Here is an 18,446-nt window from a genome sequence, read left to right as displayed (position 1 = left end):
AGGCTTCAAGCGTGCCCTTAAGACTCATTTCTTTATTCAAGTCTATCAGTCCTCCTAACTTTCTTGTCCTGGCTCTCTCCCCTAGTTAGTACCACCCTTTATGTGTCTCCCCCTTCCCTTTAGGTTGTTAGCTCTCATGAGCAGGGCCCTCTTTCCTTGTGTGCTCCTTCTACTGTTCCTTCACCCTCTGTACCTCTTGGCCTGCTTCGCTAGCCCTGTTTTCCCTGTTTTATTAATCTTCTGCTTGCCGATTTCTGCTATCCCTTTCACTATCTGTCAGATATAATCTGATTTGCTTTTCCCTGTCACCTGTGTTTGTATATATTTGTGTATCATGTTGTGTCTTGGTTCTGTTTTCTGTATATGCAATGTACAGCGCTGCGGACCCTTTGTGGCGCCTTATAAGTCAAAGATAATAATAATAATAATAATAATAATAATAATAATACATGGCTTATACCACTTGGACTCTCCACAGGATTCTCCTTTGTACCTTGCATTCCCGATTGGCTTGACCCGGACCGTCTGACCCTTCTATCACTACACCGGCAACTGGTTAGTAGGACCGCGATCTGCGTGTCCTGTGCAGCATAGTCCAAACCTCCCTGGCAAATACCAGGGGTACGTTAGACTCCGCATCTACTAGTTCAGTAGTGCTAATACCGGTTTGTGGCTAAATTCTGGAGAGCCTTCTGTACCAAACTCGGGGTCAAACTTAAATTCACTTCTGACTATCACCCTCAAACTAATGGACAGACGGAACGAGTGAATCAGGATCTGGAGTGTTTCCTGTGATGCTTTGCTTCAGAGTATCAAGCTTCCTGCAGTGACCTCCTTTATTGGGCCGAGTTTGCACATAATAACCTCTTACACTCTTCCTCGGGCTATTCCCCTTTTTTTATTGTCTATGGAAGACATCCTACACCCCCTCTCTTACCAGAGGCTCCGGTATCTACTGTGCCCGCAGCTGACTCCCTCATCCACGACTTTTCGCAAATATGGACCAAGACTCAAGCAAAACTCTCAACGTCTGTCATTAAAGAAATCTTCCTGTATTGAAGGTGGTAGACCGCGTGTGGCTGACTATCCGCAACCTCTGACTCCGAGTTCCTTTCATGAAGTTGGCCCCCCGGTTTAGCGGTCCATTTGCTATATCTCAAGTCATTAACTCAGTCTCCTACAAACTCTCATTACCTCCTTCCCTCAGGATCCACAACACTTTCCATGTCTCCCTACTGAAACCTCTAGTCCTTAATGAATTCTTCAAAGAACCTGTCTCTCCTCCACCCATCAAGACTTCTCTGGGTGACGAATTTGAGGTAGAGAGAATTCTGAGGGTCCGCTCTGTTCCAGGCAACTCCCAGTATCTGGTACATTGGAAGAGCTCTGGCCCTGAGGAGAGATCTTGGGTCCCGGAGGCTGATCTTTATGCCCCTCGTCTTCTTGCTAAATTTCTGGAGAGGACCAATCCTTCTTCGAGGGAGAAGAGGGGAGGGGGTACTGTCAGGCGCCGTCCCCGTTGTTCCCCTGACATACGGGGATGGACGCCTGCCTCCTCTAGCCGGAGCGCTGTTGCCTAGCAACAGAAGCTCTGCAGCTTCCGCCGGAGCTCCCAATAGGGCGCATGCATCCTGCTCCGTCCCGCTACCTGTCACGTAGCGTGCCTCTTCCTGGCTCTCTAATCTCCTTCCAGCTGCCCCTATTTAAACCTGGCTCTGGCGCCATTAGGGTGCCAGAGTAACAGGTTTCTGTCTCCAGCATTCCATTTGTTGTTTCCTGTTGTAAGCCGGCTTCCCTGACCATTCTCCTGTGTATCCGTTCTCCTGTTGTGACCCGGCTTGTCGACCATCCTCCTATCTGCCTGTCCTATATTGTTCCTGTGACCTTGGCTTGTTTGACTACCCTTCTGGATTCTCCTTTGTACCTTGCATTCCCAATTGGCTTTACCCGGACCGTCTGACCCTTCTATCACTACAGCGGCAACTGGTTAGTAGGACCGCGACCTGTGTGCCCTGTGCAGTGAAGTCCAAACCTCCTTGCGGGGGGTCCCTGGCGAATACCAGGGGTACGTTAGACTCCGCACCTACTAGTTCAGTAGTGCTAATACCGGTTAGTGTTCTCCTTTATTCCAGTCTTCAACAAGGTCTGACACTATCAGGTTTTAGCAATTACCAAAATTTATTATGCTTTATGTCATAATTTTTCCAGTTCAGTCCAATAAATTCTTAAGATAACTATTATTATTGCTAAATTGCACACAGCAAAGATGACAAACATCAATGTCAACCCCATTTAGGGCGGGGTTAGCTTTATCAAGGATATGTACATGGGAAAGCACTCAGAGTTGCAAATTTGTATATTTTGCTGTATTGGAAACCCACGCAAACACAGGGAGAACATAAAAACTCCACACGATAGGGCCCAGGTCGGAATCAAACCCATGGCCAAAATGCTATGAGTTAATAATGTTAACGACTATGCCACCATACCACCCATAATAAATACATTTTGAAAATTTAAAGAACTCATTGAATTGAACTAGAGTAGACAGTATTGTGGTGTGGAAATGAGAATCTAGTCACATACCATGTTGAGCATTGTCTATTAAGCTATGAATCATAAAGATGATGGGCAGGAATTAATATTCACATTCTCACTCGTTGATTTCATAAAAATCTCATTTATGTCTTCAATATTGAGTGTGCAGTGATTGCCATACATAGTTCTATTCCTACAATTGGCTAATTTGACAACATCGAAACAGGAAATTTTTGTTCTTTCTTGGACACATGGAATGAATGAGCATGTCTTGGTAGATGTTCAGGACATCATATACTCCTGTGTGATCTCATCTTATAATCTAACAAAGTAATTACTAGTTATTTACCTGTAGCTCTCGTGTACGCCAAAGCCAATACAAGTTGGAATTCCCAGCGCAGAACACTCATGTAACTTTTTCCATTTATCAACTGAGAACAAAGGAAACCAAAATACAGTTACATAGACATCTAGAGACAATTGAATGCTGTTTGTTTGCTTTGTTAAGAACTATAATTTGCTAACTAGCTAGAATAACATTGTTATAATTAATAAAAACAATATTAAAACGTTGATCCAAACACAATACAAGATCTGCAGACTGTTATGTTTTACAATGATCACAGTGCCTACCACAAGTCTAAACATCTTACTGAAACTACAGGTGTTTGACGTAAAGCCTGAAATCAAGATAAATCAAGTCAGACATTTTTTCCACCTTTAATGTGCTAAAAAATGCAGGTGAAAAACAAAGGGACATTTTTTTATAAAACTTTGTGAAAATAAAAAACATACATATACCCTGCATATGTGTGGACACCCCTAATCTAATACTTTGTGGAAGCACATTTGCTTGATTTCAGGCTTTACATCACAGACACTTGCAATTTCAAAAAGGGTGTGTAGATTTTCGATATCCACTTTACATATGCTGTGAAGCAAGAGTTCATTAAATGATTTTGAAAGTGGTTCCATAGTTTACTCACAAATTGATGGAACTTGCCCACCCCTTGGCCCTCCCAACAATGAAAGGTTTTCCACTAACACCCAACTCCGTCACATAAGACAGTATAGGTATTTATTTTTACAAAAATAATATGAGATTTTTTCTGTACTGAGGAGCTAATGTAGAGTTGGACACAAGACCAAAAAGAAGTAACTTACTCCTAAAAAAAGAGCAAAAAAAATGATAGTCCTGCCCAAATGCAGAGCCATGTGCATCTCAAGATGTGTCCGTGCCTGCACCAGCTGCATATATGCCTAGTTTACTTTAATTTATCATCATTAGCGCAAACTTGCTTCTTCCCTATAGCAGGTGCAAAATATACGTCTCGTAACAGGCGTATATGAGTGTTTATGCAAGCCTGCATAAGCCACATACGCATGAATACACCTTTAGTGTACTCGGTCTGCGACTGCATAACCCTTCCATCCCCCATCCCACTTCTCCAGGAACAGGTGTGCCTAAATGCCAGAATCACGCCAGTCTGAAACAAGAGGAATGATTGTGGAGGTTGAAACAGTTGCGAGGGTTCTTTAGTGTGGATAGTATAGGGGGGAGTATGGTGAGTTCTAAAAAAGAGATGGGTTTTCAGAGAGAATTAACGATTTGAGGGCTTTGGGAGAGTCTGATTGGCCATGGTAGGAAATTTTATTAGTGGGCAGCTGCATGCAAGAAGTCTTGTAGATGGGAGTGAGAAGTGGTTACCATAGACGAGGCGAGGCACATGTCAGAGGTAGATCTAAGAGGATGGATATTTTGAGAGGAGATTTGAGATGTATGAAAGGGTGGTGTTACCGAGGGCTTTGTAATTAAATATGAGCAATGTGAATTAGATTCTGGAAGTCTCTGAAAGCCAGTATAAGGATTTGCAAAGTGGTGCAGTGGCGTAGTAGTGAGAGAGGAAGATCAGTCGTGCTGAAGCATTTAAGATGGATTGAAGTGTGGTTAGATGGGTGAGGGGAATACTAAATGGAAGGAGGTTGCAGCAATCAAGTTCAACATGTTGCACTAATATTAAAAATGTCTCGCAACCTTCTCAGATATGAGTATATAAAAATTTTCTTTAATGTATATTTCAGTATGGGGAAAATATGAAAACTAAGTCTTTCCCTACAGGATTATGCTGTGCACATTTTAGTGCCTGGATCACAAACTGTATCTGACCATCAGATCTGAGCTGGGAGTCACAATGTCTGGTGAGCTGCACACACAGCCTGTTGAAATTTCCTTGCTAAGCAGCAATACCATCACCTTCATGTGTAATATCTGGCTTAGATGAAGCAGGGCAAGTAAAGTTGACTAGCATTAAATTAACACAACAGTGAGTTACAGCAATCCATTTTTTATATTTCAACCCATGATTGCGTCATTACGGCTACAGATCGGATCCGAGGTAAAAAGCCTTGGGAGACTGAGGAGGTTGTGGTGTTATTGAAAACGAGGGAGGTGGTGACTCTGGAAGGAGGGAATATGTTATGGAAAGGTTGAGCTTAAGCTATAATTGGGACTTTCATGTGAAGAAAGTAGAGAGAAAGTTGGTAACAAAAAACAGTACAGAAAGAGAGAGGTCTGGGGAGGAGAGGTAGATTTGAGTGTCGTTAGCGCAGAGATGGTATTGGAGCCTGAATGAGTAACTTAGTTTCCCAAGAGAAGACCTGAATGCTGAGTATAGAGCGGGAGAGGAGTGGTTCAATAAGAAATGATACATTAAAGAACTATGACACGAAGGCCAGTGGATTGAAGAATGTGCACGAGAAGAGGGTGATTAATAGTGTCAAAAGCAGTTTAGAGATCAATTAGAATGAGTATTGAAAAATTACCCTCAGATTTTACTGTAATTAGATCATTCATCACTTTTCTGAGTCAGTCTAAGCGAAATGTTAGCGGATGTAGCCGGATTGCAGAGAGTCAAAAATGGAGTGAAAGTACATAAGATGCGATAGGTAGTTTTATACAAGTCTCTCAAGTAGATTGTAAGCAAAGGGGAGCAGAGAAATAGTAGTTAGAGAGGAAGGCTGGGTCGAGAGATGGTTTTTTAGGATAGGTTATTTGAGTGTTTGTTTAAAATACGATTAAAATGTGCCAGTGGGGAGAGACACATTGAATGGTGAGCTAGAGTAGGCCATGCTGTGAGGGAGAGGGTGTGGATAAGTTGTGAGGGAATTGGTTCAAGGGTACAGGTTGTAGGGTGACATGATGAGATGAGTGCAGATAATTTGTCTTTGGTTACTGGAGAGAATGAACTGAGGGTGGATTGGAGAGTGTAGGAGAAGGTGGGTGTTGTACAGGATTTGGCATGAGAAAAGAAGATTTTGATACTTACGTCAAATCTCTTTCTCTGAATCCATCTGGGGGACACTACTACCATGGGGGGTTATATGAGGGGCACACGGAGTTGGCACTTTAATAGTTAATGAAGTAACTGCTGCTGACTCCTCCCCTCCTGCTAGCCTCAGTATAATACAAAAGCCCCAAGGAAAGAACCAAACAAACAACATACAGCAGAAGAGCAAAAGGGAGGTAACGCAGCGTCCCTCAGATGGATTCAGAGAAAGAGAATTGCTGTAAGGACCAAAACCTTCTTTTCTGTCATCCAATCTGGGGAACACTGCTACCATGGGGACCTTCTAAAGTAGCCTCTAATGGAGGGTTTCCTCGGGAACCCCTGCGCGCAAAATACTGTGGCCAAAGGTAGTATCTGAAGCAGCAAAAACATTAAAGTTGTAAAATTTGATAAAGGTGCAAGCAGAGGACAAGGTGGTAGCAGCACTGCACAGGTGGTCCACTGAGGCACCGTGATGAGCAGCCCAGGACGCCCCCACCGAACGCGAGGAGTGAGCAGTGAGCCTCTCAGACACTGGCCTGCTAGAACTCACATAAGCCTGCCGAATTGTAGATGTAATCCAAGGAGCAATGGATTCCTTAGATGCCGGTCAACTTCTCTTATGGGAGTCATAAAAAACAAAGAGAGTCCGTCTTACGGTAAGGACCTATCCACATAAGTGCGTAAAGCCCGCGCCACATCCAATGATGAACCCTCGCGGAAAACAGGAACCACGATATCCTGGTTCACGTGGCAACCAGACACAACCTTAGGAAGAAAAGAAGGCACCATCCTCAAGACCATCCTGTCTTCATGAAAAATCAAGTAGGGAGCCCTGCGCAATAAAGCCCCAAGTTCTGACACCCTGCGCACCGAAGCGATATCTTCCAGGTCAAAAATCTGAGTTCAGGCGAACGCAAAGGTTCGAGAGGAGGCTTCTGCAGAATACCCAGGACCAAATTGAGATCCCAGGGTGCTATCGGCGGAACGTAAGGAGGCTGAATGTGCAATACTCCCTGGAAGAATGTTTGAACTTCAGGAAGAATAGCCAGACGGCGTAGGAAAAACACAGAGAACGCCGAGACTTGAACCCTAAGGGAACGGAGACAAAGCCCAAGATCCAACCCATCTTGGAGAAATTCCAATAAACGAGACAAACGAAAAAAAGTCCACTGGCAAGAATGAGCCTCACACCATTTAACATAAGCCATGTCCTATGGTAAATGCGTGCCAAGGACGGCTTCCTGGTCTTCATCAAGGTCTGCACGACATCAAAAGAAAACCCCTTGCCCCGCCAAATGTCGGCCTCAACAGCCATGCCGTTAAAGCCAACCGAACAAAGTGAGGATGATGAAATGGTCCCTGCTCCAGTAAATCGGGCCTGAGAGGAAGAGGCCAACTCGGACCATCTGCGAGCAGAAGAATGTTGGCGTACCAAACCCTCCTGGGCCAGTTTGGCGCAGCGAGAATAACCGGAAAGCCCCCCAGAGCCACCCAACAAAGTACTCGCTGAATCATGGAAATTGGAGGAAACAAGGACCCCAGTTGGAATTCCCAATGCATGGTCATTACATCCACTGCTGCTGCCAAAGGGTCCCTGGACCTTTCGCAAAGCCTTGGTACACGGCAAATGTGACAAGAGGCCATCAAGTCTATGTCGGGGAGGCCCCATATGTCGACTAGATCCTGAAAAATCTGAGGATTCAAGGACCATTCCCCTAGGAGGATCGCTTGCCCGCTCAAGTAATTGGCCTCCCAGTTATCCACCCCTGGAATGAACACAGCACATATGGCTGAAATAAACGTTTCCGCCCAAGACAAAATCTTGTTCGCCACTACCATGGCGCTTGCGCTTCTTGTCCCACCTTGGCGGTTTACACAGGCCACTGCCATGGCGTTGTCTGCATTCCTCTGAGAAGAGACTGCACCCCCTTAAGAGCCAGGAGCATCACCCTTAATTCGAGAACATTTATCAGCAGGGAGGCCTTCCTGCTTGACCACAGACCCTGTAGGCGAAGATGGAGGTCCACTGCCCCCCAACCACTCAAACTGGCATCCGTGGACACAAAGATCCAAGACCATGGAATGAACGACCGACCCATCACTAAGTTCTTCTGGTTTGCCCACCACCGAAGGGAGAGACGGTCAATCCCGGACAACTGGAAATACTGGGACTCGAGATGGAAGGGATATCCCAAGCATTGACATAAGAGGTCCCACTGAAAAACCTGTGAACGAAATTGGCCGTAAGGAAGGGTCTCGAAAGAGGCGACCATCGGACCCAAGAGCTTCATGCCTATCAACATGGAGGGTCGAGTAGACCGGAGAAGGTTCTGCACCGATGTCCTGATTGCAGAAACCTTGTTTTCCTGAAGAAAAACTTTCTGTAGACATGTGTCCATGAGAAGACCCAAGAACACCATCCACTGGGATGGAACCAACTGGGACTTTGTGTAATTTATCATCCACCCATGTTGTTCCCAAATCCAAAGGGTCAGCAAAAGATGTTGATCTAGGACGCTCTTCATAGGAACTTTGATAAGGAGATCGTTCAAATAAGGAATTATGTTCACACCCATGGCCTGCAGACAGGCAGCCATGACAGACATGATCTTTGTGAACACACGGGGCACTGTTGACAGACCAAAAGGAAGCGCCCTGAATTGAAAATGGTTCCTCCCTATCGTGAGCCGAAGGAGAGACTGATGTCCCTCCCAGATGGGAACATGGAGATAAGCGTATTTGATGTCTATCGACGCTCAAAACTCTGAAGGTTCCAGTCCATTGATGATGGAGCGGACCGATTCCATCCGGAACACTCACAAATGCCGATTGAGTCCCTTAAAGCTTAGGATTAGTCAAAATGACCCATCCTGCTTTGGGACAAGGAATAGATTTGAATAAAATCCCGACCATTCTGGGAATTCGGCACTCGGAAAACGACTCCTGCTTAAAGAAGAGAATCGACGGCCTGAGTCAAGGCCCTTTGCTTCAGAGGGTTGCGAAAAGGAGGAGTTGAGGAGAACCGTTTTGGAGACGGACCCAAAAGGTCTATCACATATCCTCTGGATTAGATCCCCATAATCCAGCTGTCTCGTGAAGACACCACCCACTGGTCTCTGAAGATATGCAGACGGCCCCCCCACCCCCGCAGCCGCGAAGAGGAATGTTCCTGTCATTCTGGGGCCTTGTCCGGGGCTTGGAAGAGGAGCGCCTCCTGGGAAAGGAGCCCTTTCCCCTGTGAGACTGTCAACGGGATGAAAAAGGTCCACCTCTTGCTGACGCCTGACACCTGCCAGAGGTGTGGCCCCGAAATGACTGCCGACAGGAACTGAAACTAGGTGGTCTGGCCCTAGAAGCATTCACCGGCAAAAAAATTACTCTTTTCATCAGTGGAATGGGAAATCATAGTGTCCAGATTTGGACCAAATAAGACCGACCCAGAGTAAGGTAAGACCTCCAGCAACTTCTTTGATTCTGTGTCTGCAACCCAAGATCGCAGCCAAAGGGCCCTTCTAGTCACCACAGCCGTTGCCGAAATAGAGGAAGCCACCGAAGCCACATTCTGGGCCGCTTCATGAAGATAGCCTGAGGATTCCTTCAAATGGAGAGCTAAAGGCAGGAGATCAGAATCCTGTAAACCTGCTGCTAATTGGTCAGCCCAGGTTTCCATGGCTCTGGCTTCCCACGCAGATAAGAACATGGACCGGAATGAAGGGCCCGCTGCCGAAAAAATATTTTTAAGGAAACTCTCAGTCTTCCTATCTGTGGGGTCCTGTAAGATCGCCGAGCTAGGCACCTGCAAGGTGGTATGACGGGCCAACCTAGCTACCGGCGTATCCACCTTGGGAATCTGCTCCCAGCGCAAAGCATCCTGGTCCTGCAGTGGATAAAGGAGAAGGAACTTGTGAGGGAAGGAAAATCTCCAGTCCGGAGCTTTCCAAGCAGACTATGAACAGGAATGAAAGCACACGGTCTTTGGCTTTTTATTTTTAAAAAGACCCTGAACTGAACTGCTCTGCTCCTCTGATTTCCCCAAGTCCAAAGCCTGGCATACCGCTAACACCAGGTACTGTGACTCCTTGATTTCTGGCATTGTCCTCCCAGTCACCACAATAGGTGGAGTCAGAATCATCTACGAGTTACCCTTCTTCCTCAGAGACCCACTCTGAGCCGGAAGTCGAAAACAGAGCATGGGATAACCTAGCCCGCTTGGCCCTAGGGTGAAGCAGCCCAGGGGAATCCAGAAAGCGATCTAAATGGTACAATCTTCTCCACAATGAAGAAGACCAAGCCGGCTCTCCATGGGAAGTTTGAAGGGACGGGGAAAGCCCCTGGGAAGACGCCCCCAGGTTAATCGCCGAATTTGGGTTAGTAACCCCTTCTGTTGCATTAAACGGAACCCACAGCGCAGAGTACAGGGGATGCCTGTGATTCTGTCTGTCGGGCAATGAGCTGTGCGAGCAAAGAGACTGATTTGGCCAGTGAAGACGCCCAAGTTGGCTCCCTCGCAGTCAGCGAGGACGCCCCCTGCACCCGCTCGTCCCGGACCCCAGCTAGACACTGCACACAGAGCGCATCCCGGGCCCATCTGTCCCACCAGAAATTTAGCAGAACACTTTGATCAGACATAAATTTTGACACTGGCAGATTTACCCTCATCCGACATGATAATTATCAGAAAAAAACCACGTCTAGCAATAAATTAAGTATCACTATGTATTAACTCTCTCCTTTAAAACATATGTCTCTTTTTTTGTTTAATACAGTAAACTTAAAAAGACTACCTGGAAAGATAAGCCCTCTAAAGATATGTAGTCTTAAATTTACCTCCCATTATGGGGAAAATGCACAAAACAAGTAAATTGCGTGTGATACACAGAAAACCAACTAAGGAATATACACTTAGCTTTGTCCCAGGGTAAGGAAGGAAGGAGTCAGCGACAGCACACTTCATTCTCCAAACAAAGCCACATGAGGAACATCCAACCTCCCCTATAATCGCAGGAAACTTTTGTGCTCCTAGGATATACCAACAGGCAGGGAGGAAACCTCCACTACCCCCTCTTACCAGATTCTCACTGACAGCCAACACCTTCCGCGTCCTCCGCTAGCGGTCCAGCAACAAATAGAAACGTACCCAGTGTTTCTGCAGTCTGACCTAGTCAGGCACTGCTATGGACTGGTCCCACGACCGAAGATCCAGGTTTTTTCCCCGCCTCAGCGGGGAACATGGTATCTCCCAACCTGTCTAGCAGTGCCGGTCCCGGAGTAGTTACGGTGACAGTGCAGCCGCGAGCGGCTGCTGTCACCCTAATGACAAGCCCCAAGCTTGTCTGTATGGGCAGTTCAGGACAAAAGGTTTCTTCATCCATCTGTCCGGACCACTGACCTAACATATAACACGTAGCCCGCAGCACCTGTATCCGTCTATACTCGCCATAAAAACTCAAAAGAAAAAAAATAAATTACATAACAGCACAAAAATAACAGCCCAACTCCTTGGGTACTTAAATTAAACTGACGCTAGCAGGGGTTGCAGAGGGGAGGAGTTAGTTAGTTAACTATATAAGTGCCAACTCCGAGTGCACCTCATACAACCCCCCATGGTAGCAGTGTCCCCAGATTGGATGACTGAGAAAATGTCTTGTCGAATGGTAAAGATTTTGTCTATGAAGTAGGTGACAAAATAATGGGCTGTGAGGTGAGAAGGGGGAGGAGGTGCAAGTGGGAAGAGAGGCGAGTTGAAAGTGGCAAAGAAGTGCCAGGGATTACAAGATGGATATTATAAAAGTGAAGTATGTTTGCTTGGCAAGTGAAAGGGCAGTTTTGTATGATGAAAGAATGAGTGTTAGTGTAGGAAGTCTGCAAAGGAGCAATACTTCCTCCAGTGTTCAACCAGTGCCAAGACATAATTATTTCAAAAAACAGTTTAAAATAAATGACAGACAGACTGCTCAAAGATACTGAGCCCTGTGCTTCCAGCTTTGAAGCCTGTGGAAACAAAGTTGGGCACTGCAAATTGGTGGCACCCTGATCTGAGAATAGAGGTAGTGATGGTCGCTAGACTGGAACAACTGTCCTTCTTGATGGGAGTACTAGCAGTGAGTACCATATTCCCGCCACTGGAGCTGCAATTACACAGCACCACGCTCACCACACAGCATAGGAGGCACAAAAAGGATTAGCAGGCTCTGCATAGAGATTAATAGCCTGTCAGCATTTGTGCAACACCCCAGTAACCAGCCCTGCTTTGGGGTATTTGAATCCCAAAACAATCATCTGTTTACACAGAAGTGCATCGAATAGCCACAACCTGGAGCATTTCAAATTGCAGCATCAGGTATCAATAAGTACTAATCAATTGAAAAGAACATATACTCCATCCTTCACTTGAGGAATGCATGTGGAAAACACTGAATTGGAAATTTGCATTTGGCTGAGGATTCCTAGGCTCTCAGCCTTAATGCTGCACTGTGCATATTTGACAATAAATATTGAGTGAGGTTATATACAATATAACAAGAAGAAAAACACCTGGCTGCATAAGTCTCTATGAATTTGTCCTAGGCTTTAGTTCACTTCTTTCTTGCAGTCACAGACTATACTCACATAGTACATATTTGACAAATTGTTTAGGTGATGTTAACAATGTGCTAAAAGCAAGTCTTAATAGGTGGAGGGAATCTAGGCCCATCTGCATGATAGCAGAAAGAGGTATGCCTGATATATGAAGATTCAGGTTCCCGCAGGCTAAACAATTCTCTTGTCATTCAGCTTTACACCATACCTTATCCCAGATTGATCTAGCCCAAGTATCCCATAATTTGATCCTCTTGGTTCAAGTACAGTAGAATACCTATTCAGAGGCATTTCTGACAACCTATATATTTATGTCTTACAACAAATTGTCAGTCTTTTGGGAAAATCAATCTGCATCGATAAGCTGTGCACCTTCCAAGCCAACTTCCCATGGCACAGTTTATACAACTCATTTAAGTTATATACTGAATGCAATCCCTTTTATTTTTAAACTGTTTTGCTTACGTATGTTATGTCAATTGTTTATTAACATATATATATATATATATATATATATATATATATATATATATATATATGTATAAATATATATATATATATATATATATATATATATATATATATATATATATATATACACATATATACATATGTATACACACAAATATATATATATATATACACACACTACACACATATATAGCTATATATACATATATATATAAACACATATATATATATATATTGCAACAGAAAAGAGGCAGAGCGCCTTATAGTGTGATACCAGATAGACAATATGGGAAGGAGTAATAACATGTGTACTGTAAGGCAAAAAGCAATGGGTATTGAGAAAAGATGGAGAATCCTCTTCAGAGATCGTTCCTCCAAATCTCCACCGATCAGCAAAACAATGTGAAAGGAGCACACATAGTGTAATACCGTAATGAAAATACACCTTATGGGGGTGAATTCACCGCTATACACCAGGACTCCTTATAGTGAATGAAATATAGCTCCCATAAAAGAATCTAGTAAATAGGGCACCAATGTGAGTACACCTAAATAAGACAAGAAGCATATAGTCTGCGTACCAGATATCCTTAGGGGAACATCACATCTCAATTGATATGTTGATGGAAAGTTTTTCATATGCAGAACGTGTGTCTCCACAGCCAAAACCTCATTCAATGGCGGTAGTGAATAGGATTGACAAAGAAAATAATAAGATGATATGCATTCATAAATTTATTAAAAATGTAATCAATGCACTCACATGGGGTAATCAAAGTAGCGCTGGTAAAAACCGTAGCGCAGCACAACGCGTTTCGTCTTAATCAACCAAGACTTCATCAGGAGCAAAGAACTGTACATAATAAAATTGCGGCTATTTATCAGAGAGCCGCACCATATTGACACATGCGCAGAGACTGCACTCACCGCGCATGCGCGAAAACCTAAAACCAACTTTATCAAAAGTTTACAAACAGAACAATATATAGAAAAGATATCTATGCGCATATGAGTATGCATATATAGGATAAATAAATCGCTTGTGGATCAAACCACACTATATGCATGTGCTAACTGATGATTGTGCTGCATAATGCTGTGAAAAAGTACCCAAATACAAAGGTAGATACCAACAGTTACCTTCATTATAGGAGCTGCCATCAGAGAAAATGGAAAAACAACATCCCCTTCCCACAGTGTAATAGAATAAAAAGAAATTGTAGTGAGAATATTGATTTTGAGGAACAACTTAAAGTGTATAAATAGATAGATCAAGTCTATAGATAGATATATAGAGATATAGATATATATATATATATAGAGATATAGATATATATATATATATATATATATATATATACACACACACACATATATATATATATATATATAAATACATAGATATATACACACACACACACATATATATCTAATATATAAATGTCTAGTGGCGTGTGTTAGTCTGTCTGTCTGTGGAAAAAATAAAACCAAGCTGCAGCGCCACCTGCTGGGCGGAGTTATACACTGACCTACTAAATTCTTAGTGTGTGTGGGGAAAAAAATTCAGAAAGGGCTGAAATTTGGTATACTAAGATGTTTTTAATTTGTTAATTTAAGTTGCTAATTGTTAAAAGTGTTTATAAAGATTTAAAAAATATATATATATATATATATATTTCTTGAAGGAGAAGTGACAGTTGGGAGTGATTGGTGGTTGCCGGGGGTGACAGTGGGGAGTGGTTGGTGGTTGAGGCCTGGGCTATGGCCCAAATGCATGACAAGAACCTTTTTAACACCTTAAGTAGCTTGATTTGACTAGAATGCACGAGTATCATGCACGGGTTAACTTGTCTAATATATAAATGTCTAGTGGCGTGTGTTAGTCTGTGTGTGTGTGTAAAAAATAAAACCGAGCTGCAGCGCCACCTGCTGGGCAGAGTTATACACTGACCTACTAAATTCTTAGTGTGTGTGGAAAAAAAATTCAGAAAGGGCTGAAATTTGGTATACTAAGATGTTTTTAATTTGTTAATTTAATTTGTTAATTGTTAAAAGTGTTTATAAAGATTTTAAAAAAATATATAAATTTCTTGAAGAAGAAGTGACAGTTGGGAGTGGTTGGTGGTTGCCGGGGGTGACAGTGTGGAGTGGTTGGTGGTTGAGGCCTGGGCTATGGCCCAAATGCATGACAAGAACCTTTTTAACACCTTAAGTAGCTTGATTTGACTAGAATGCATGAGTATCATGCCACGGGTTAACTTGTATATATATATATATATATATATATATATATATATATATACATACAAATATATATATATATATATATATATATATATATATATATGTATACACACACACACATATATATATACATGCATCATACATATAAGAGGATTTTTACTCACCGTAAAATCAATTCCTCTTACTACACTGGGGGACACTGCATTACATTAGGGTATAGTAGGTGGAACTGGAGTTAGGCACTTATAAACTTGTTTGTTTCCATGACTCCTCCCCCACTATGCCCCTCCTCTGTAGCTGACTTCAGTTTTGTATAACCAAGCCAGGAAGAGGGAAAAAGCAATTCAGAAAGCAACACCAAAGACAGCACTACTTTCAGAGCAAGGGAGGGCGCGCAGTGTCCCCCAGTGTAGTAAGAGAAATTGATTTTACGGTGAGTAAAAATCCTCTTTTCTCTATCCTACCACTGGGGGACACTGCGTTACATTGGGGAGCTAACAAAGCTGTGTCCAAGGGCGGGAATGCTCTGGAACGGCTGTGCGCAATGTTTTGTGTCCAAAACCCTGCATTTGTGAATGCAAAGGCATGCAACAAAGAAAACAATATGCAGCAGAAACAGACGCTGCCACTGGGTACAACTGCGCCATTGAATGACACCGTTGTGGCGTACAAAAAGCTGCAAACCTCCTGGAAAGTGCACTGTAAAAGTCACTGGAACCTGCAGAGGGGTACAGACAGAATGTTGGTCGTGATGCAATGGCAAGAGACCACCTGAATCCTGCCCCGCCTCTTACGCTCTTTAGCGCTAAAGAGGCTAAAAGGGCATTAAATTCCTAAACAGGAACTGTGCGAACAAGAGCAAAAACTATCTCCCGTCGGAGAAACGTTACACAAAAAGAGGCACAAGAATGATAAACTGCAATCCCTATGTCAGTGGAATGCAGGCACTAATCATCATAACAAATAATGTCTCGTACAACGCGCCACTAATTTTTTGGTAAAGAAAATGAGGAAGAGCCATACACACTCTCGTCCCAGATCCCCTACGAGATATGACATCCAAGGGAGCAGTCTGCATGCAACAGCTTAAGCCACTCAGCGATATCTAAGAGAGCACTGATACAGTGCTTAAACCATTCAGAGATAAACAAGGGAGCACTCATTCCATGAGCTAAACGGCTTAACTAACTCAGCGATATCTGAGGGAGCACTCATATAGAGAGCTAACAACGTAAGCCCGACATATATACCAGGAAGCACTCATACCATGAGCTAACAGCTTAACTAATTCAGAGAGTCACCGGAGGTCAAAGCAAGCCCCCTGATGACGAGAACTAGACTCCCTGGAAATTTACAACCAACCAAAGGTGGGCTGAGCATAAAGATTCCTGAGTGGGACGTGTGAAATTCTAGAGGGGGTATTCAATTGTTCCTCCGGGCGCCGCCGGAACGAGCGCGTTAAAACTATTACCGTTTATACGGTAATAGTTTTAACGCGCTCGTTCCGGCCGTGCCCGGAGGAACAATTGAATACCCCCCTAGGAATTTACACCAATCGAATATAGTTTCTAGCCCAAAGCAAACAGCTGAGGAAGAAGCTCTATGGCTGAATTGAAGGTAGCAACCATCTCCCTGCAAGGATTCTCTAGCCGAAAAGGTTGGCCATCCGACGCCACAGTGTCAGTGCCAGATGATGAAAACAAAAAGAGCCGAACTACAAGATGAGGCCGCTCTGGAACCGGGAAAAGAGGGACGACAACACAAGTCCCCTAAACCAGTAGAACACTGCTTTGCGAGACACACGGAGGACCACCAGACTAGCTGGGATGCGCCCCCTCCTAGAAACTCTTGAACCCCCACGAGGAAATTGTACCTATGAATCACCTGTACACCCTCTAAGTTCTAGGGAGACCCGACTTGGCTATGGACAAATCCACCTGAGGGTCATTAGATTGAGAGCCAATAGAGAAAACAGGTTAACATGTGAAAAGAACCTGGGATCCCTCTCAGAGAGCCCTATGACCTAACCAGGAGAGCACAAAGGTATTACCCTGAGGTGACCCACTATACCTGTTAAAGGATTGATTGCTAAGGCATTCGGCCCTCGATAATAATAATAAGTTGGTCTAGCTTGGCCCATAGTATGGCACAAGGAACACCCCTCCGACCATACACAGGTCGACCCTTATCCTGTATTAGGATACGGGAATTGCATAAGTGCTACAAATATGCAACAGCACTGCATTTTGAGACCGAATCTCTACAGGTTTTCTGACCCTCTGTACAAGAAGAACAACTGACCCACTAATAAAAACATTGTGACTAAGCACCACCCGAAAGGTAAATTAGTGAATCAGGGCAAAGGGGTGCTATGCACGTCCAAAACAAGGAAAGCAGCCTCCCTTGATGAGAATCTCCCTGTTGAGACATGGGAGATGTTACGAATAAGGAGAGCCAAAGATACAAGTAGAAACTTGGTATCCTATTTTGCAAAACAGAAACTCCTGTTACTGAAAGGAAATTCTGCCAGGAGCATTTTGGAACTGTGAAGAAGAGAGATGGAAGGAAGCTACTGAAAACCCCAATCTAGAAGATAAGGCATAAGCCAACGCTTCTAGTGTGGTAGAATAAGCGAAGAGCTGGGTAGGCTCAAAGTGACCACCTGTGAACCCAAAAATGCAGCCCTGCTGCTTGCTGAGAGGCTGCAAGTATAATATTCTGGCTGAAAACGTCTAGCTGTAAGCTAAGCGTTGGGTGTAATAAATAACTTCCACCTCCGGGGAATGTCCCCAAACCTATGGATGTTTACCTGACTGCCACAGTACATAAACTATAACCACCCTTGTAAGGCTAAGCCTGACTCGGGATGTGGCACCCTGACCTCAGATCAACAGAGAGGATCAACGTATTAAACACGTAAACATCATGGCCTGGTGTCGCTGACATTAAAAAAAGAAAGCACACCTACCGCCAGAAGCCTTTGGATACTCATTTGTAATAGTGCAAATTGAGAGTTCCGATATTGGAACGTAGTCCTGTAAGCATGTGGCTAACTATTGGTATCATAGCTGAATAGCTGTATGCCTACCAGCTATGATGCTGCTGGGTGAATACAAACCACCCCATTAACCCTTAATGTGAATAAAGGCTAGAGCACTTCTTCTGTCCGAAAGCCACTAGATAAAACCCTTTACCAACCCCTGCTCTGTGTAGGAGGACTTCTTTGTCTGCTCCCGCCGGGGACAGCAGAAAAAGAGAACTGAAGAGCCACAGGATTGTCACCAA

At 43.9% G+C, this 18,446-nt stretch overlaps 1 protein-coding gene across 5 annotated transcripts in view; it reads right to left on the bottom strand.

Moving 5' to 3' along the window:
- Positions 1-18,446, bottom strand: part of VRK3 (VRK serine/threonine kinase 3) — a 140,891-nt gene that overhangs the window by 64,194 nt on the left and 58,251 nt on the right. For all 5 annotated transcript variants that reach the window (XM_075188798.1, XM_075188802.1, XM_075188799.1 and 2 more), the window contains exon 8: positions 2,888-2,969. In XM_075188798.1, coding sequence (XP_075044899.1) covers positions 2,888-2,969 — 82 coding nt within the window. The remainder of the gene's footprint in view (positions 1-2,887; positions 2,970-18,446) is intronic.

This window comes from Mixophyes fleayi, chromosome 10, assembly GCF_038048845.1.
Source record: "Mixophyes fleayi isolate aMixFle1 chromosome 10, aMixFle1.hap1, whole genome shotgun sequence".
Lineage (NCBI taxonomy): Eukaryota > Metazoa > Chordata > Amphibia > Anura > Limnodynastidae > Mixophyes > Mixophyes fleayi.
The sequence above is the reverse complement of the archived record's forward strand: the minus strand, read 5'-3'. Positions and strand labels throughout refer to the sequence as shown.